General features: G+C 42.6%; 1 protein-coding gene across 4 annotated transcripts in view; it reads right to left on the bottom strand.

Annotated features, from left to right (window-relative positions):
* The window catches only part of PDE5A (phosphodiesterase 5A), a 166,047-nt gene that overhangs the window by 87,958 nt on the left and 56,757 nt on the right, over nucleotides 1-21,332 (bottom strand). For all 4 annotated transcript variants that reach the window (XM_007495546.3, XM_007495545.3, XM_056803498.1 and 1 more), the window contains exons 4-6: nucleotides 10,284-10,355; nucleotides 8,577-8,666; nucleotides 138-275 (exon numbers count right to left, since the gene is read on the bottom strand). In XM_007495546.3, coding sequence (XP_007495608.1) covers nucleotides 138-275; nucleotides 8,577-8,666; nucleotides 10,284-10,355 — 300 coding nt within the window. The remainder of the gene's footprint in view (nucleotides 1-137; nucleotides 276-8,576; nucleotides 8,667-10,283; nucleotides 10,356-21,332) is intronic.

The raw sequence follows: 21,332 nt of genomic DNA on the forward strand, positions 1-21,332 counted from the left end.
CTGTCACGTCCTCGATTCTGCTTAAGGTTCCCTATGCCACAACCGGCTGCATTCCATGGTAGGGTGTATTGCAAGAGGAGAAGGAAGGGTGGAATGAAGGGAGGAAGGACAAGAAGCAAGCCAAGCTTGGCACTCACCGAGCAATCTTCATCCACTATGAAGATTGTGCATTTCTGCACCTGCATGAAGGCAATGATGGTAGCCGCGATCTTCTTCAGGATCACTTCTAAGGACTGCTGCTCTTCAAAGATCAAGCTGGCAAGGTCCAGCAGCACCTGGGCAGAGATCAGGTACAGACCTGGCATGAGAGGACTACTTCAGTGCATCCACATGCAGGCATGAGCACTGAGCCATGTTCTGAGGATGACCATGGTTACATCACTACCTTCAGCAGGGTGTCTGCAACTGCTATGTAAATATTGGAAATGGACAGAAAAACAGAAACCCAATGGAGAGATAGTATGGTACAGTGGCTAAAGAGCCACCCTTGGAGCTGGGAAAACCTGAATTCAAATTCTGCTTCTGATACATACGAGCTCTGTGACCCTAGACAAGTCACAACCTGTTTGTCCTCAAAGCAAATCTTTCTGATGAGAAGTTGTAGAGAAAGTGCCGAATCTGGCCTCAGACACTTCTCAGCTGTGTGACCCTGGGCAAGTCACTTGACCCCCATTGCCTAGCCCTTACCGCTCTTTTGCCTTGGAGCCAATACACAGTATTAATTCTAAGAAGGAAGGTGAGGATTTAAAAACATTTTTTTAACTAAAAAAATTTTTTTAAAAAGGTGCTGACTTGCCTTATTAGAACTCCCCTGAGAGCTCCCAACACTAATGTTGGGAGGTAAAGGTTTGGTCTCTATCCCTTCCCAAAAAGATAATGGTAGTAGTACATGGTTGCCAACTGGTAGAGACCTTGTTGGATATCTGAAAATATGGGGAATCATCACCCAGACCAAATGATTTCACTGCAAGCCAGTGTGCAACAAAGCCAGAAGTTGGTTAAGTAACATTAAATGCTACCTGGGTGTGTCAAGCACAGGACTGCAAGCCAGAAAACCCACCTTGGCATTCCACTTCTTTTTTTTTTTAAACCTTTACTTTCCACTTTAGAGTTAATATTGTGTATTGGTTCCAAGGCAGAAGAGTGGTAAGGGCTAGGCAATGGGGGTTAAATGACTTGCCCAGGGTCACACAGCTGGGAAGTGTCTAAGGCCTGATTTGAACCTAGGACCTTCCATCTCTAGGCCTGACTCTCAATGCACTGAGCTACCCAGCTTCCCCCAAGACAGGATTCTATAACCCAATAAATCTGGCTGTTATTTCCTCTCTAAGTCAATTCCAATGGGAGTAAGGTCTAAGTATTACCTGTCATCACCCTTATCTCCCCCACCCTGCTCATTCATGTTTATAATTACCCCATTTTACTTCTCTCTTCCTATTTCAATGCAATTCTCTTTTTCATCCCTTTTCTTTCATGTCATCCTAAATAGCTTACTAAGACACCCTCTATATATTTTTCTAACTACTATGATAATGATATCAATTTTAAGAGATACACATATCATCTTTCCATGTAGGGATATAAATAATTTGATATTATTGAGTCCCTTAAATAATTTTTCTTCCTAATTTACCTTTTTGTGCTTCTCTAGAATTTTGTATTTGGATATCAAATATTCTGTTTAAGTTTGGTCTTTTCATCAGAAATGCTTGAAAATCTTCTATTTTATTAAATGACCATACTTTCTTCTGAAAGAATATAGTCAGTTTTGATGGGTAGGTGATTTGTGGTTGTAAATCCAGGTCCCTTGCCTTCCAGAAAATCTTCCAGGTTCTTAGATTGTCTCTCCTGTATCTATTTTCAAGGTCAGTTGTTTTTACAATGAGATATTTTATACTTTTCTCTACCTTTTTCATTTTTTAGATTTTGTTTATTTTTTCTTGATGTCTCATTAAGTCATTAGCTTCTATATGTCCAATTCTAATTTGTAAAGAATGATTTTTTCTTTTTTTTTTTTTCAAATCCATACCTTCTGTCTTAGAATCAATATTGTATATTGGTTCTAAGGCAGAAAAGTGGTAAGAGCTAGGCTGTAGGGGTTAAATGACTTGCCCAGGATCACACAGCTAGGAAGCGTCTGAGACCAGATTTGAACTTAGGACCTCCCATCTCTAGACTTGACTCTCAATCCACTGATCCAACCAGCTGCCCTGAAGAATGACTTTTTCCTCTGACCTTTTGACCCTCCTTTTTCATTTGGTCCATTCTACTTTTCATGGAACTCTTTCTTCATTGGATTTTTGTGCTTCTTTTTCCATTTGACCAATTTTACTTTTTAAGCTATTATTTTCTTTTTGCATTGCTTTCTTTTCCCTAGATTTTTGAATTCCTTTTTGAGTTCTTCCAGTACTTGAAACTAATTCCCATTTTTCTTTGAATTTTGCATATGGTTGTTTTGCTCTCACTGTCCCCTACTAAATCTGTGCCTTGTTCTTTGTCACCATAGAATTTTTCTGTGGATAGGTGTTTCTTTTGCTTTTTGCTCATTTTCCCAGACTTTTTTTTCCCCTGTTGACTGGGAGTTCTGAAAGCTGATATTTCTGTCTCCTCTATTGATGGCTTGCAGGATTCAGCACTGTGATATATTTTGCCCTGGGGCTAGGGACTTCACTAGCAGGATTGAAAGGGCCAACCACTACAGACTTTAGGGGCCTCATTGTGGGCTGGTGCCAGGGCTTCGAACTATAATGGGTGGGTGTGGGGTGCTCTGTTGTTGATTTAGAGAGGGTCCAAGGATCCTGAAGTTGGCCTATGCCCAGGCTCAGAACCTGGCACAGTAGGTAAGGGGTGGTCAGCCCACACTTCTCTGTGCAGTTTTACTTCCAGTTCCCCCTTATCTCATGAAAGTTGACTCTCCTAATTTTCAAGTTATTTTTCACAGGAGAAACCCCTCACCCTATCTTCTTGTTGGTTTTGTGACTCCTGACATTTTGAGTTGCTATTTTAAGGTTGGTTTAGGATTCTCAGAGTGGTTTGAGCTTTCACTGCTACTAAGCCGCCATCTTGGCTTTGCCTTCTATAAGTCATCATTGAGAATATGCTGTAAACTACTTATACCATGGTTTTCCAAAATCGGTAATCAGACAACATTACTAGAAATACACTGATATTTTTTAAAATGGAATTTTGTTTCAGGAATCAGGATGAGATTATTCAAAAGATTGAGATATTTCCTAAATATAATCCATCCTAGTTCCATTTCCCATTTGATTTTCGATATAACTCATTGTCTTCTGATAGTACTAGTCCTGACTTCATGCACTCTTACCCCAACCAGTGTAAATTAGTCATCTGACTGCATGTCAAAGTCTGAACAATATGCAATTTTCATCCATTTGTTTTTTCTTACATGGATAGTTAGGTCAATCTCTTTTGACTATAAACAGATCTCACCAAATAGGACTTAAAATGTTCTGGAGCTACATGAAATTAATAAAATGTAATAGATGAACAGAAACATTTCTTAAGACTTCCTGATTTGGAATCCTTATTACCTTTGTACTCTATATAGGACATCCTATATGAGTGGTCAAAACCCCTGTGGAGTATATATCTCATTTTTTTCTTTTTCAAGTGACCTTAATAGTCTAAAAAGTACTTGAAGAAATTTTGTTCTATGGTCGTATTTAGAAAGGAATTTTTTCAAGTTCTAAGAACATGTATTAGACACTTCTCATCGGAGGAAAGCTTTCAAAACTGTGATTTACTCTATAGAGCACACTTTTTTTTAATAATCAAAAAGGACACATCGTTGGATATTTCTTCTGGCCATAATTTCCTTTCTTTTTTCTCTATCCTTTTGTGTCATCCTTCCTAGACTTAGTCTGCACTCTCACCAGAAGTTCCAGTTCATGGCTTCCTAGGTCATTATCTCTGCTCTTGTCTGATTTTTCTCCCTTCAGAGCCTTGAGCCAAGAGTGAACCATTCAATGTCACATTGTCCTCCACCTTTGAGTCTCTTGGCCCATCAGAAGATTACAGGTTTATAGATCTAGAATGGAAGGCGTTAGAAAAGCTATGCCCATCAATAAACACTCCCTCTTGGCTATCATTCCTCATATGTGTTGTTTATTGCTATTAAAATGTAAATTATGTGTCAGAAAGAATTCTCTTGCTTACTTATAATTATATCTTCGCACAGTGCCTGGAAACGGTAAGTCTTAAATCCATTCATTCATTCACCCTTCCATCTATCTATCCATCCATACATACATACATACATACACATACACATACATATATATATCTATACAGCCATCTTTCTAGCTAGCCATCCTATTGGTCACTTGCCTTCTTCCTAGAGAGCTTCTTTTTCCTCACTTTCCATTACACTGTTGTCTTCTGGTTTTCCACTTATCTGCTGGTCATTCTTTCTTGTTCTCCTTTTGTAGGGACATCATCATCATCCATATCTTTCAGAGTAATTTCTTTGACGTGTCGCCTGTACTCTGGCTCTCATCTCCAGCCATCGCCTTCATTTCCTCCCACCCCCAAAGCAACCTTGGCCTGTGCCCTTGGGTTGTCCAGCTGTGCTAGGTGACTTTTGGTTTTATCCTGCTTGGAGCCAAGGCTTCAGGTCATTCCCCATCTACATCATGGCACTGCACATGCCTCACTTTCTTTCTAACTTGCCTTTATATGTTGTCTTTTCCCACTGGAATGTAAGCTCTTTGAGGGCAGGGGCTGTCTTGCTTGCTTGTATGCTCAGAGTTTAGTACAGTACCTGGCACAAAGTAAATCCTAGGATAGGTATAATCCCAGTGCCATGTCTGAGATCTGCTTCTCTCTTTTTTTCTCTAGAATATCTCTTATCTCATCACTGATCCTGGATTCAATTTCCTTTTCTATGCAGAAGAGTCCAGCATCCACATAATCAGTCTTATTCTCCCTCTGGAGCTCCAAACACACATCAGCAACTGCCTTTTGGCCATTTCAAACTGGACACCTTGTCGACATTCCCCGTTGGCCATGTCCAAAATAGAACTCATTGCCTTTTCTGCAAAACCCGTCCCTCTTCTACACTTCCCTATGTCAAGAGCCACCTTTCGCTGTGCTTCCAGTTACTCACCTTCAAAACCCAGAAGCCAAGACTTCCTTCTCCCTCATTGCTCACAACTAGTCAGTTGCCCTGTGGTACCTCCATGACGTATCTGGCATCTAGCTGCTTCTCTTGAGTGAGTAGCCCACAACGTTTTATCAGCACGTCGTGCCAGAGCCAAGGGCCTCCTAATTGGTCTCTTTGCCTCTACAACACACCTGCTGCTAATTTGACATTCTTGTTATCGCCTTTGTTAAAAAATGGATTTTTATTTTTATCATTTTTAACAACACCTGCATGTCTCCCATATGCTTTCTCCTTCTGAATGAGTCATGCTTTATAATAAAGGTTCAAAAAGAGAAAGAAAGAACAAAAGCTTCCACAAAACTAAGACCGACACTCCAAGCAAACTCCAAACCTGGAGACGCCCCGCTTCTGCCCAGGACCAAGGAGAGCTGTCTTCTATCCATTTTCTGGGACCACGCTCCGTTTTGATTGTTTTCAGGTGGCTTTTCTTTTTTTTACATTGCTGCGGCTTTGGGTCTATTGCTTTCATGGTTTTGTAACTCCAGCTTGATACTCTTAAAGCACAGTATCTGATCGAGGATCTCTCTAGCTCAAGAAACCCCAGAGGCTCCTCATTGCCTCTTATACTCATGGGAAGAAATGAACAAATACTTCAAATGACAAGATGGCTGCTCAGCATTCATCTTCAGTAACACTAGAGGGGAATGTCATCATTCACTGACATTTTTCTAGTTCTTTCAATTTGGTAAAGAGTTTCAGATATACTGGCTCATTGATCCTCATAGCAACCTTACAAGTTAAGTGCCATAGAAGGTACATTTTATAGATAAGGAAACTGAGGTTAAAGGAAGTTAAGTGACTGACCCAGGGTCACACATAACTAGTAAGTACCCGGGATCAGAACCCATGTCTTCTTTACTCCAAGTATCTGTTATGCCAGATAGTGTCTCTGTGAATTCAAAAATCTATTATTGTTTCCAATACCAAATACTATGTAGCTACCTAAAATTCACCCTATGGGAGGTCCTGGGTTAAAAATTTGGCCTCAGACACTTCCCAGCTGTGTGACCCTGGGCAAGTCACTTAACCCCCATTGCCTAGTCTTTACCACTCTTCTGCCTTGGAACCAATACACAGTATTAATTCCAAGGTGGAAGGTGAGGGTTTAAATAAAATAAAATAAAATTCACCCTTTGATTCTCTTTAAATTCTTCTGGTTATAGTAAGGATAAAACATGACTTGGGATTAATCTTTCTCTATCAGCCTAGACACTGATTGCATATACTCTTTCTCTCAACGGGGAGGGAGACATTCATGGTTTAAGGAAGTAGTTGGATATTAAGGGAATCACTCTTTTATTCATTCAATAAAAATTTATTAAGGTCTTACTTTGAGTCAGGTACTCTGCTAAACACCAGGGAGTCAAAAAAGAAGCGAAATACGGACTTGATCTCAAGGAGCTTACAATCGAATGGGATTCAGGAGATGCATTCTGAGCTATGGACCTGGGTGCTGCTGCCTTCAACAGAAATACAGAGGTTCAGAGGAGGGATGGATTTCAGAATGTACCACCGAGTGTGTTCCAAATTTAACATTCAGAGTCTGAGATGTGGAAAGGGCATCTGGAAGGAAATGACCAGTGAGAGTTTGTGATGAAGGACTGGAGTTCAAGAGGGAGAGGAATACTACATATGGGAGTCAAGTGCAACGACCATGGGAATGGATTACAGACAGTTGGGGGAAATGGAGGGGAGGAGAGAGACAGACAGACAGACAGATAGTCAGGCAGAGAAAAGAAGAAAGGAGGAGAAGGAAGAGAAGAAGGAGGAGGAAAAAGGGAGGAGGAGGAGGAGGAGAACTAGAGAGGTCGAAGAGAAGAGACCTTGGAGACCAGGACTTACTCTTAGAGGTTCCATACTATTGGAAGGGGGGTAATTAGGATCAAACAAAGGAAAAGAAAATGAAGAGAAATCAAAAAGTTCAAAACTAGAAAAGAGGACTGTGTTGAAGCCAAGGGAAAAGACACTATCAGAGAGAGGGGAGAGGGTAACAGTGTCAAAAGTAGCTGAGGGGTCAAATATGATATTTTTAAAGGTCAATGAAATCAAGAAATCATTGGAGACAAAGGATAGGAAAATATTTGTGAGTGGGTCAACTCAGTCAATTCATTTGCTAGAAAGCAACATAACCAAAATGTTCGTATCCTTTGACCCAAAGATCTTTCTGAAAGAAATCTATCACCAAGAGGTCTATCATCCGAAGAAAGAGCTCATCATCCTTCTTGATATTGCCCTTGACACTCTTGGCCAACCCTTCTGTCCTCAGGATAGTCTCTCATTTTTGTTTTCATGACAGGACTCTCTTGATTCTCCTCCTATCTCTCAGCCTCCTCATTCTACTTTGCTGGATCATCAAGGTTCCTCAAGGTTCTGTCCAAGGCTTTCTTCTCGTTTCCTTCTTTGCAATCTCATTAGATGCTGGGTATCTATTATTTCTATTTAGATATGGACATATATCTATGTCCCAGTCACTTCTCTGAATGGCAATCCTATATTACCAATCACCTAGTAGGACAGTTCAAATTGGATATCCTAGAGACATCTTAAACCCAACACATCCCAAACTGAACTCATTATCTCCCCCTCTCCAAACGCTTCTCGCTTCCAAACTTCCCTATTTATGCTCGAGGTACAGTTGTCCTTCTGATCGCTTGGGTTTGTAACCTTGGCACGATCCTCAAGTCTTTGCTCTTCTCCCTCACTCTGCATTCAATTAGTTGGAAGTTTGCTATTTTGCATTCACAATATCTCTCACACGCTAGCCCTTCTCTGCACTCACAAAGCAGTCTAGATGGTCACAATAGCTTTACAATTTGTGTCTCACCACTGCAGTCCACCCCCTTCACACAGCTGCCAAAGTAACTTTCTATAGGCTCAGAATGGACTGTTACTCATCCGCTACATCAATTCAATCTATTTTCTATTGCCTCTAGAATAAGATGGAAAGTCTTCTGTTTAGTTTTTAAAGTCCCATCTGACCTGGCCCTGTTCGATTGTTGGAAGGGTTGGGAAAAGATGTGTTCCAGCTGTGTTGGACGTTCTGTGTTTATTACACATTTACAGCTGGAAAGGGCTTCATTGGCCATCAAGTTAAAAGTCCTTATGCTACAGTGGAGGAAAGTGAGGCCCTGAGAGGGGAAGTGAACTGCTCAGTGCCACACAGCTAGTAAAAGTCAGAGGCAGAATTTCAACACAGGTTTTCCTGACTCTCGAGTCCACTGCAGCACACCATTTCTCTAAAGATGGCCTCTCTGTTCCTTTCGAGTTTTAGATCCTATCCCTAGATATGGTAGCTAAGAATAAGAATACTGAATGAGTTAGTGATCAGAATACTGGATAACCACGTCCAAGCTTCAGTCTTCCAATCTCTGAATTATACACGCTGATTTACCTGGTTCCGTTTGTTCTCCAGAAGTGATGTTTCATACAGTTGGGCATTGTGGAGAACAATCCCACAGAATGCCAGATAAGCAGCAAAATCCTGGAGAAAGAGCAGACAACGACAAAGAAGATACTGAAATAGCCACCGTGCTCTTTCATCACTCTCGACTAACAGAAAACCATTAAGGATAGGAGTTTGATTTCAACTATTTCCTGTTAGAAACACAAGCAAAAGAGAGCAGTCCTGGTAGAATATAGCAGTATCGTTGGGTAGGGATATGCAGGATATGTGCACCATTCTTTGTTGGAGTAACACGCAAGATACTCATTCGAAGACAGAAGTACTTCTGTGACTTTGCTAATGTCGCTTGGATACTACAGTTAGGCATCGTTTTCATTATTACACTTTATCACTAATCAAATGAAAGGGGATATAGGATTGTGTGTGTGTGTATTTATGTACAGATGTACGTTTGAGAATATCAGATAAATGCAAGGTAGTCATGGCATAGTAGAGTGAACTGCCCTCAAAGAGATGGGGTCAAGCCCTATCTCTGACACAATTTGGTGGTGGGATTCTGATCAAGTTTACATCTGTGGGTCCCCAGGCAAGGCTCCATGGTGCAAGAGGAGGTGCTGCTCAGCATTGGAAGAGGGAGTTTTCTCATCCAGGATCTCCAAATATCAATGCTATCACAATCCAATCTCCATTCCTGCCCATAGAGAAACTAATGGATTACATACAGACCCGGAGAAAATTAGCTGGGTCTCTTTAGTCTCTTGAGAGAGACATTGTGGACAGCAGCCAAGATGTGCTTTCACAAAACACCCTGAAGATCATTGTTAGACAAAATGCAGGGCTAGCTGGGCCATTACTATGCCTCAGAAGGATTTGTGTGTGTGTGTGTGTGTGTGTGTGTGTGTGTGTGTGTGTGTGTGTGTGTGTGTGTGTGTGTGTGTTCTCAGACAGGCAGAAAGGGTCTTCTGAACTGATTCTCTCTTCATTAGGAGGAAATAAGCAATAAAAAAGAGCTTGACTGCTCTTCTTTCCAACACTACATTCCAAGTACTGAGCCTGGATTCACATCTTGGTGCCCTGATGTCTGTGTAAAAAGTTTATAAAACAGTCTTAAAGTTGCTTCACCATTCAAGCAATTCCAAACTTTCTTCTCAGAGTCCTAAATTTGAAGTGGATCTCACAAAGATTTCTATTCAAGGGCTCGATCGCTTTTCACCGGTGATGAAAGCTACATAACATAAGCAGCCCCAAGTGTAATCTTGGGACTTATTGGGGCCACCATTTTGATAAGCTTGAAAGTGATATGTGACCTCAACTAAGGAATTTTTTGTAACCCTAATGCTACACCAGGGTCCAACCAATAACACAGATAGTCTATTCAGGTAATCTTAAGTCTAAAACCCAAATTATCTAATACATGTATAACCCAATGGAATTGCTTGTCAACTCCATGGAGGGTGGTGGGGAGAGACAACATCAATCAAATAACTTTGAAAAACTTATATGTAAATTTGTTACTGGAATAAAGTAAAGATAAATTTTTTAAAAATCTGAATCATCAACTTTGATGCCACTCCCCCTACCTCCAATCCCATCCATTTCAAGTTCAACATAATTCCAACATTTCTTGCATCCAATGGGAACAAAACCCATCTATATATGTGTGTGTGAAAACAAATATATTGTCCATGTCTATACCTTTTCATCTTTTTCCGTGAATGTGCCACCATTTTCAGATTTCTTGTTAATGGCCTGGGCCACACCAACAACCTGATGTAAGAGAAGGAAAGATTTAATGGCCACTTTTCTCAGTCATATTATCTTCTTTCAAACTTTGTCCAGAAGAATCAGTGATGAGAATTCTATTACTAACTCTCTCTCTCTCTCTTTTTAAACCCTTACTTTCCATCTTAGAATCAATGCTGTATATTGGTTCTAAGGCAGAAGAGTGGTAAGGGCTAGTATGAAGATGAAAATTAACTCTCCCCTGATTATAAAAATGAAAATACTTAACTCTCCCCTGATTGTAAAGATTAAATTGTAACCCTTGTCTATTTTTAGATTTAATCCCCAGAAGTGTAAGCACAGTACTTAAAAGTTAAGTATGAAGATCTGCCCATTTAGATCTAATCACCAAAAGTGCAAATGTCCCACTTAATCGTGAAGTGGGAGGTCTGTGTGTGCGACAGTGGGGAATGAATCAGAATTGACTAACTGCCTTCTGGGCAGTCCTAGAACAGGACTTCAACTGTGATTGGTAGATGGAGAATTAGGGGAAGACACAGGAAGTGATGCAAGAGAAAATGTCTTTAAAAAGAGCTGTTATTTCCTGTGAGAATTCAATTCTTCATGCTTTCAAGTTGAGGCTGGTGAAGAGGGGCAGAAGGTTCTCCTGACTGAACCTGAGCCCCTGTTTTCCTGGTGAGGCTGATAAAGAATCTGCTGACTGGACTGGCACATGGTGAGTGAAAGGCTGACTCTTAACTGTTGGTTTTTCTCTGAAGAGACTGGCCTCAGGAAGGACCTACTCTTGAGAGGTTTCCCTGGGTCCTCAGCTTTGCCAAGGCTTGCTGAAATGAATTCTCTTTGCCTGGAAGGGGCCAGAGGTAAATTACTTAGTGCTCAGGCTAGATATTTTACCTTATCCTCTCTCTGATTTCTTGCTTCACTGTTTCTACATTTTGTAAATAAATTGTAAATAAAACCTCTTTGGAATTAATTAAATTCCTGGTGACCACACTCCTTAACTAATCAAGTCCAACCCTTTAAAAATTAATCCCATTTCCCCCTTACACTAGGCAATCAGGGGGTCAAGTGACTTTCCCAGGGTCACACAGCTAGATAGTGTCTGAAGTCAGATTTGAACCTAGGACCTCCCATCTCTGGGCCTGGCTCTTAATCCACTGAGCCACCCAGCTTCCCCCCACCCCAATTCTCTTTTGATCTAATTCCTCAGGATTTTTTGCAACATTTAAGCTCAGAATTGTTCCTCTAACTTTTGATCCTAAGCCTTGAGGTCTAGATAGAAAGCATTTCCTTTACAGGGATTACAGATATCATGATTTCATGGCATCATGACATCAAGATGTCTGTGGCACTTCTGTGACCAACACAATAGGGAGCCTTGCTCCCTAATACTTGATTATCATCTGGTCCTTTAGAGATACTAAAACCAATCTCCACTTTACAAAAAAATCCCTCAGAAGTTGGCTTCCTGAACTTAGTTTACTTGGCTGCAATGACTTCTTTGGTAGGATCCTCCCAAGCTTACACTGCTTTATACTGATGGCTTGGCCTCGAGAGTCTTCAGGCCCTTCCATGCTGTGACAGGCAATCCAGGGTAGAAGTCAGAGTTGCTAATCAACCCAATGCCATTTAAGAGGACTTTTCCTAAAAGTGAGTCAAAAGGAAATCTCTTCTATTAACAAGACAAGAGAGAAACTAGACATTCATGATGGATTTTATAGATTGTGTTTTGCAGAAAATTGAGCATGATCTAGTGGCTGATTCTCAGGTGGATAAGTCCAGTCTGGAATGCAATACAGACTTTTCTTACTGTCTAATTTCCAAATTTTTATGTTCAATTCCAAATTATCCCTCTCTCTCACCTATTGAAAAGGCAGGAAATACAATCGCTGCTCATTTTACATATGAAGTCATGTTAAATCTTAATGTCTATAGAAAGAAAGACCGTGGAGTCAGCAAGCAAGAAACCACCAATACTGCTACCTCTAAGCAATATTTGAATGACTAAGATCATTATTAGCCTCATGAAGAGCACTGAGCTTGGAGCCAGGAGTTCAAATCATGTCCCACTTAGTACTGTGGGATCCTGGGCAAGTCACTGAACCTCTCTTAGGTTTAGTTTCCTCATCTGTAAAATGGGGATAATAAAGAGGAGCAGAGCAGTTCCCAGAACAGTTGTGAGAATCAAATAAGACAAGACAAATAAAGCACTTTGCAAACTGGAAACTTAAATCATTTTTATTTTTTATTGCTTTTCTTCTCCCTTCTCCTACTTCTCTTTCCAGAGCTCTGTATAAGAAGCATTTTACATCTATGAGTTTCTTAACAGCAATTAGTACAGGTAGTGGAAATATTTTTATCCCCATTATTGAGAAAGGAAATCTCAGTATAGGTAGAATGGGAGGGAAGATAATAAGCAGTTGCATTGAACCTACTACAAGCCAATCCGTGTGCTAAGAGCTTTGCAAATAATCAACAAGACATAGAGAACATTGTAACGGTGTACAATAGATGCTTGTGAATACATGAAATTAAAATGTCATATTGTACAAATAAAACAGTTGGTGCCAAGTTTAGAAAGAAAGCAGAAGATTGGGGAAAAAGTTGACAGCCTCTTAGATAGAGGTCTCCTGTCTAAAAAATATAGAGAACTTGATCAGATTTCTAGGACTGTGGGCCATGCCTCAATGGTGAATGGGCAAGGGAAATGGACAATTTTGGACAAATGGTGAAACTGAGGCAAATAGCATAAGCAAGTCATCTGAGCTACCAGTCTTCACCATAGGATTAGAATTCTGAGCATTTTCCCTGGCACACAATATTCTTTCTACTCTCTAGTTCTGCTTTTTAAGAAATATATTTTTGCAAAAAATGATGTTGGGAATTTTCAGATTCATTTCTCTTACTTATGTTTCAATATGATCAGGTCTGCATTTGATCTTGAGTTTTTGGTAGTTTTATTTTGGATCGGGGATAGATAGGATTGGTAAACTTTTGCATTAGAAGATGACAGACTTTGGCGAGCCAAGAGTATGAGAATCTTTCCCTCTTACCACATAACTCCGTACCCAGTGGTTATTTCTGGTTACAGATCTCTGCACTTCAAATCAAAGGCAAGTTGGTAAGGATTTATAAAGAGTGCCAGGATTCTTGCTAAACACCAGGTGTACAAAGAAAGGCAGTCTTGTACCCAATTGTCAAGGCCATTGATTTTGCTTTCCACATTGATTCTCATTGCTTCTCTGTTGTGATTCAGATTCCGTCCATCTAGAAGCTGGTGTCTTGTCTGAAACTCTGACAGCTTAGAGAGCTGCCTGGAAAACCCACAGGTAATAGGACTTTCATATAGGCAAGTTGCGCATATCAGAAAGAACTTGACTTGAGTTCACATCTTCCAGGCTTGGAGGACCATGTATCCTCTTCACCATGCTGATTCTAAGAATCTAAGAGATTCATTTTTCATGAAAATCCTTTTATCTAAAAGATTTATTCTTTTAGAAGAGGGGATACCCTATTCTTTAAAAAAACAAACAAACCAGGAGACTCATCTTCCATCTTAGAATCAGTACTTTGTATTGGTTCCAAGGCAGAAGAGCAGTAGGATCTAAACAATGGGAGTGAAGTGACTTGCCCAGGGTCACACAGCTAGGAGGTATCTGAGGTAAATTTGAACCCAGGACCTCCCATCTCTAGGCGTGGCTCTCCATCCACTGAGCCACCCAGCTGTCCCCAGGACAACCTATTTTTGATACTTAGAGTATAAAGTTCTACCAAATGTGATGTTACAAACCATGGTACCAATCATACCCAAGCCCATTGTCTTTGGCCAAACTGGCTACTGTCATGTGCTGTAGGTGGTGTGTCTTCCTCTATCTGTTGACCAAAAGGCCAACAACTGAATGCACATAGGTGTACATGTGCTTTGTGACAGAGTTTTCACTCCCTTCTTCTTTAGCCCAAGTGACTCACTCCCCTTTTGTGGGGCACAGGAGGCATTCCCATGCCAGGTTCCTCACTGATGGGCACAGGCTGCTGCAGCTGGCCCTCATCACAGCTGGCAGTGGTGAGTGAGTCATCCCTCTCCAACCCCCCAACTCCACAGCTGCTCCAGATATCTAAAGATAGCTCATATCAGCCGCTAGACTCTTACCACCCATTCCTGGGTGTGGAGAGACTAAGGGGACAGATGCAGGGAGAGAAGGGCTTCATTTCCTGTACATTCTGCCTCTTCAGCGTCTCTCAGATCTGCCCCTTATCTTCACACACATGGCCATTCTCCAAAGTCAGTCCCTCTTCTCACTTAGGCTAGAGAGCTGTTTGACAAAGATCCTGGGGTTGCAGTGGACCAAGGTGACTGCGAAAGTGTAACCAGGAGAACATATATGAGATTCAGAGTGGCATGCTGGAAAGTGTATTACAATCGGCTTTGAAAAAATACTCATTATCGTTAAATAATATTAATAATCTGCATAATTAACCTTTTCCCTATCACTCTTAATCCTAGGCAATCAACAAAATATTAAATCAGGCCCTGATTTCTATCATTTACTGATTTTGAAGGGACAAAATGCTTACCAAAAATTTAACAATCAGCTTCCCAACACACTCCTGGATCTCCACCTAGATGTCCCAAAGGCACCTTCACTAAAGTCATCATATCCAAAATGAAATTGCCTTCTTTCTCTAAACCAGCACACTTTAAACTCTGCCCCACTTCCCTATTTCTGTTGAAGGCATCACAATCCATCTCTCATTATCCAGGGACACAATCTCCAAGTCATTTTTAACGCTTCACTGTCCATCAACCATCACAGCCAACTGGTTACCGAGCTTTAGAAAATCTAGATCCAATACACCTCTGCAGCCATCCAAGCCCTTCTCTTGACTCATATGCCTAACCATCTTAGGATAAGCCCTAATACTTCTTGGCAGGTCTAGTAATCACCGTCTAGTTGGTCTGGTTGCTTCCTCACTCTTTCCATCTCCCCACCCCCTATCTATCTACCTCTCTCTCTCTTTCTCTTTCTCTCCCCTTCTGTCTCTGTCTCCTCCCCCCCCCATCTCCCTCCCCCCAATGTCTGTGTCTTCCATCCCTCCAGCATCTTCCTAAAGCCCCAGCCTGATCATGTCACTGCACAAGTCAAGAATCTTCAGGTCCACCCTATTGTCTCCAGGTTAAAATACATACTGATGCCTCTACTAGACCTTCAGTCTGGCTTCAACCTACGCCTCCCAAATGGTTTCCCATCTCCCCTCCTTCTAGTCTACTTTTCAGTTAAGACCACTTTCTCTGCTGTTGCCAGAATGCACAAGCTATTGCACGAGCCTTTCCTCCTTCCCTCTTTACTGTTGCCAGCAATGATGATGACAACGAGAACTGCCTTTTCTGGAACATATATTCTTAGAGAGGAGCCCTGGACAGTCCAATGCCTGGCTCCAGGCCTCACGGGCAGCCTGGGACAGAGGGCCCCTGGAATTGGCCATCCAGTCTCCAAAGCTGTGTCTCTACTATACCCCACTGCCTTTAGCTTGCATTTATACACCTTGAAATTTGCCAAGCACTTTACATGCATGATGGCATTGGGACCTGAAGAAGAAGATGCAACAGAGTGGTGTCAGCCAGTCAACCAACAGTTATTAAGCATTTAATGTATGCCAGGCATTATGCTGAGTGCTGGGGATACAAAGAACGGGGGGGGGGGGGACATGGTCCCTGGCCTCAAGGAGATATAATTATCCCCATTTTACAGATGAGAAGAATGAATCAGACAGGCCATGGGACTTGCACAGAGGCGAAACGTTGCCTAGTAAGTGCTGGAAGCAGAATCTAAAGCTGTCTGCCCGATTTCAAGTTCAAAATTACTGCTCTATTCCAGGCCACCTCAAGGGAAGACTTCTCATCTCACTAGCTGTTAATGGGCTGTCTCCTCAGGTCACTGTGGAAATACTCAGGCACTGACTGGCTGGGACCAGTCACTAAACCTCTTGGTCTGCTTCAGTTTTCTCAACTGTAAAATGGGGATAATCATAGCACCTACCCCCAAAGACTGCTTTTGAGGTTCAAATGAGATCATATATGTAAAGCTCTTAGTAGTGCCTAACATGTAAAGTAGCTTAATAAATCCTTTCCTTCTTTCCCTAGCTCTCCTTCCTTGTTCCTTCCTCCCTTCCTTTTTCCCTCCCTCCCTTCTTTCTTCTCTCCCTCTCTTCCTCCTTCCTTCTTTACCTCCAGTGCCTTATACACTCTTGGCATTTAAAAATGGTTATTGGAGGGGGCAGTTGGGTAGCTCAGTGGATTGAGAGCTAGCCCTAGAGACGGGAAGTCCTAGGTTCAAATCTGGCCTCAGACACTTCCCAGCTGTGTGACCCTGGGCAAGTCACTTGACCCCCATTGCCTAGCCCTTACCACTCTCCTGCCTTGGAGCCAATACACAGTATTGACTCCAAGACGGAAGGTAGGGGTTTAAAAAAAAAAAATGGTTATTGGATGGGATTCTCGATATCCAGGAAGAGAGGCAGAGTGTGCATAATATGCAGTAATAGGCAAATACTACAAAATAATAATTAACACAGCCCCCAGGCTAATCTAGATCTGAATAGTTAATTTACTAGGAATCAGAACATGCCCAAAGTGCTCAGGGATTTAGGGACCATCAGTTCCAGGTCAACACATCTTTAAAGACTTCTAAAAAACTCAGGGAGGACAACTTTAAAAGACTTTGAATTCTGATGAACAGATGCAATAAGGAACCAGGATGAAACCTGCAGCCCACCTCCTGACAGAGTTGTGATTACCTCAAGATGAAAAATAGAGGCACATTTTTAGAAGTGGTCAAGGTAGAGATTTGTTTAGTTTCACAATGTGTATTTCTTAGAGGGTCTTTGTTTTTGTTTTTTCTTTTCCTAATGGGATAGAGGTGGTGAAATAGTGGATTGAAATAGTGGGTACACGGAGGTGTGTGGATGATACCTCAGTTCCCCTTTAGTGCAGCAAAGTAGTCTGTGCATTACTACAATGCCAGCCACAACTATTAGTCTTCCAAGCAGTTGTTGTAAAAAGTAACAGATTTATTGGTAAATAAGAGGTAAGGAGGATTTAGGATCACTAATTCTCTTGCTTCCCTCTTCCCTCTGAGTCCACCACAAGGTGGACACTTCTGTTTCTTGAGGCTCCCTAAAAACCCTTCCTGCTTTGACTAATACCCACCCCCCAAGCCCTCTATTCTTCCTGACACTATAAATCCTTCCTTTGTTGGTTTATCTGGATGTGACAAGTTTCAGGATAAAAGGATGAACGCTAGATGTTGGAGTTGAACCTAGCTTGACCCTCAGCCCTCACACCAACAAGCCCCTGGACCAAGATGTTCTTTTGTCAAGGTTGGGAGTCTTCAGGGCCTTCTTCAGGATGGCTTCTTCTGGTGAGGAAAGGTCTTTCCAAAGAAATCAAAAGCTTTCCCTTCTCTCACTCACAGTCTGGTAGATGCAGGATCAGTAGAGATGAGCTCCTTCCTCTCTCAGCTCCAAGACAAGAGGAGCACCCTTGGCAGTTGCTCCTTCAAAATCTCTCCTCCCACATTCCAGAATCTCCTGTCTTAGAGTTCTTAGCATGCAGTCATGCTAGCCTCTTCAAACCAACTTTGACTACCCTGAAATGCCTTCCTATTTCTGCCATAACAGTGGGAAGGAGAGAAAATAAATGCATCTTAACCTAAAATAGAACATGATCATCTCAAAGAGTAGAGAATCTGAAATCATTGATACCTGGCTTTGAAATGCATTCTACATACTTTGTTAGAGAGTGAGATTTCCTAGTTATTTTGGTTTAGGATTCTTCAGTCTCCCTTTTCCTCTGTATAAATCCCAAGCATGGTGTAAGAGAAAAGAGGACAAAGCATCAAAGAATCTGGATTTATACCCTATGTTGGTGGTCTTGGACAAGTCACTTCTGCTGTTTAGATCTCAGTTTCCTTCTCTGTTAAAGGGGATGGCTAGGTGTGGGTGAGGCCTATATCGAAGTCTCTAAAGCCTGCTGGTTGGACTCCACAGTGACTGGGTCCACTACGAATTCAAGGGCTCTACTGGTGTCACGCCTCTTGTTCTTTAATTACCCTTTTCCCCCCTCTCTCCTGAATCCTTCCCCTAACTCCCGTTCTTAGGAGGTGACTTTACTTCTCCAAAAACTTCTCCAAAGACTCCCACTCAAATTGTTTTGGGGTTTCCACCCATTATCACTCATGCCCTCTTTTCCCTTTCCAAGAATAATTTCTTCACCTGTGCCATTGGTCTTTGAGAAAGAGGAGAGCAACGGGGACAGGGAAAGATCCGGAGTCTGTGGCATAGAAGGCTCAGGAGAAGGAATTTCTTTTCTGGAGACATGAAAGCCCAATCAAGACTTCTCTCTGAGGATCTGAAGGCCTGCCATGTGGAAGGTGGTTCAGACTGATTCTACGTGACCCAGAGGGTAGAAACAGGAGCAATCATGATGGAAGCCAAGTTAGGGTTGAGGTCAGAGGAAAGAAACTAGCTAACTGAGAGTTTTCCCAAAGTGAGATGGGCTGAATTACGAGGTGGTACCCTGGAGCTTTGGAGCAATGGCTTGTTGATCCCTTGTTGGGAATGGTTTTTGGATGGCTCCACTTCAAGTCTAGGTTGGACTAGATGGCCTCTCAAGTTCTTTCCAATGCCACCATTCGGAGATCTCCTCTTTCCTTTTTTAATCCAGGCTGTGGTCTGCTCATTCTTTCCCCTTTCTAACTTTCTCCTTCCTGCAAGCCAGCCACACTGGCTTCCTTGCCTTTCCTCACCCAAGCTGCTCCACCTTCTGACTCTAGGTATGACGCCTCCATGGGATGTTCTCCTTCCTCACGTTTACCTCCTGTGAGTCCCACATCAAATTTCACTTTCTACAGGAAGCCTCTCCCAATCCCTCTTCTTTCTAGTGCCTCCCTCTGCTGCGTACTTGCCATTTCTTCTCCAGGTAGCCTGTCTGTTCCTTTTTGTTTGCATGTTGTCTCCCCAATAAAAAAAATCCCAACTCCTTATCTTCCATCTTAGAAGTGACACTCAATATGGCTTCCAAAGCAGAAGAGCAGGAAGGGCTAGGTAATGAGGGTTAAGTGACTTGCCCAGGGTCACATAGCTAGGAAGTGTCTGGGGCTAGATTTGAACCCAGGACCTCCCATCTTCCGGTCTGGCTCTCAATCCACTGAGCCACCTAACTGCCCCATCCCATTAGACTGTTTTTGAGAAAAGGGGCTCTCTTTTCCCTTTCCTTGCATCTCCAGTGCTTAGAACAATGCCTGGACCATAGTAAAGGTTTGATCAACGTGCAATAACTTACTTCCTCTTGAACGTTCCTAGCATTTTAGGAGCAGAACACCAAATGAGGGCAGGCTTCTAGGAACTGAGAATCAGCTGGGAGCCCCATCCTGCTGCCCGCCACTGAAGCCCCACAGATGGGGCCATTTGAGTGGGGTGCAGGCTGCCCTGAGAGAAAGGGCCGGCAGAGGAGAAATATGAGGGTATGGAGAGCGTGCCACCCGCTTAGGACGGCACACGCAGGGGACAGACTCCTGCTTTCCACGTTTCAAGAACCTTCTCCATTTACCTGCATCACCCACATGGGGGGATTTGCAGCACCCTGGCTTGCTATGCAAAGCAATTCCAAATAAATGAGGGCTTTCAGATGACACAGCCGCAGAATGATGGCTCCCAGGGACCTCCAGGGACGATGACGGGTCGGGCTGCTTTAAGCCTCGGAACGTTGGGCTCTAATTGGACCTTTGAAAGGATTCTGTCGCTGCTCGCTCCGTGTCAAATGAGCCTTCAGTCAAGGAAAGCCTTTAAAAAGAAGGATGACGGTGCGCCGGGCCAGCTCCAAAGGCAGGCAGGACCGGTGCTGGAGCAGGGATGCAGCCCATCTCTCCAAGGAGACAGGAGCAAACGGAGCCATCCATTTTCAGCACCAGTCAGTGTGGAATGTGCTTGGCTGCACTATCCACATGTTTACCCAAACCTGGTTTTTGTTTTCCCTTTTCTTCCCTGGGGGAGCAGAGAGTTGGAGGGTGAGAAGGGATAAGGATAGAGTGGCAAGAAAAAGAGATGCATTAAGGCATTTTTTTAGGGTAGTGCAATAGAAAGAACCCTGGTCCTGGAGTCAGGAAGATGTGAGTTCAAGTCCAGCCTCAGAGGCTTGACTTGCTTTGTGACCCTGGGTAAGTCATGTAACCTTTCTCTGCCTTAGTTTTCTCATCTGTAAAATGGGGATAATAACAGCAGCTACCTCACAGGGCTGTTGGGAAGAACGATGGAAATTATTATTCACCCAAAGCCCTTCTTCACCACCTTTAGATACCAGACCCCAGGGCTGGCTGTGCTCATCAGCCGTCTTGATACAATTGAAGTGTCTTTGGAGACCCGGCAGATGATGCTCATTCCTCTTCCGCGCTGGAGTCCTCCGAGGATCTGAAGGCACTGGTTCCCCTTGAATCTCTTCTCTGGGCTTTCTTGCAATAATACTAGGATGGAACTAATTTCAACTCTGAACTAGAATGATCTAATTCTGGGATTCTAGAACCATAGGAAAAAGGACTTACTTTCTTTATTTTAACCCCTTACCTTCCATCTCAGAATCCATACTGTGTATTGGCTCCAAGGCAAAAGAGTGGCAAGGGCTAGGCCATGGGGGTCAAGTGACTTGCCCAGGGTCACCGAGCTGGGAAGTGTCTGAGGCCAGATTTGAACCCAGGACCTCCTGTCTCTAGGCCTGGCTCAATCCACTGAGCTACCCAGCTGCCCCCAAGGGTTTACCTCAGAGTTGGAAGAACAGTGTTTGAATCTTGGCTCTGCCATTCACTCTAGGCAAGTCACTCAAGAATAATCATTCACATCTGGCCTCAGATACTTCCCAGCGGGGTGACCCTGGGTGAATCACTTAACCCCATTGCTCTTCTGCCTTGGGACTAATGCACAATACTGATTCTAAGACAGAAGGTAAGGGTT

This window comes from Monodelphis domestica, chromosome 6, assembly GCF_027887165.1.
Source record: "Monodelphis domestica isolate mMonDom1 chromosome 6, mMonDom1.pri, whole genome shotgun sequence".
Taxonomy (NCBI): Eukaryota; Metazoa; Chordata; class Mammalia; order Didelphimorphia; family Didelphidae; genus Monodelphis; species Monodelphis domestica.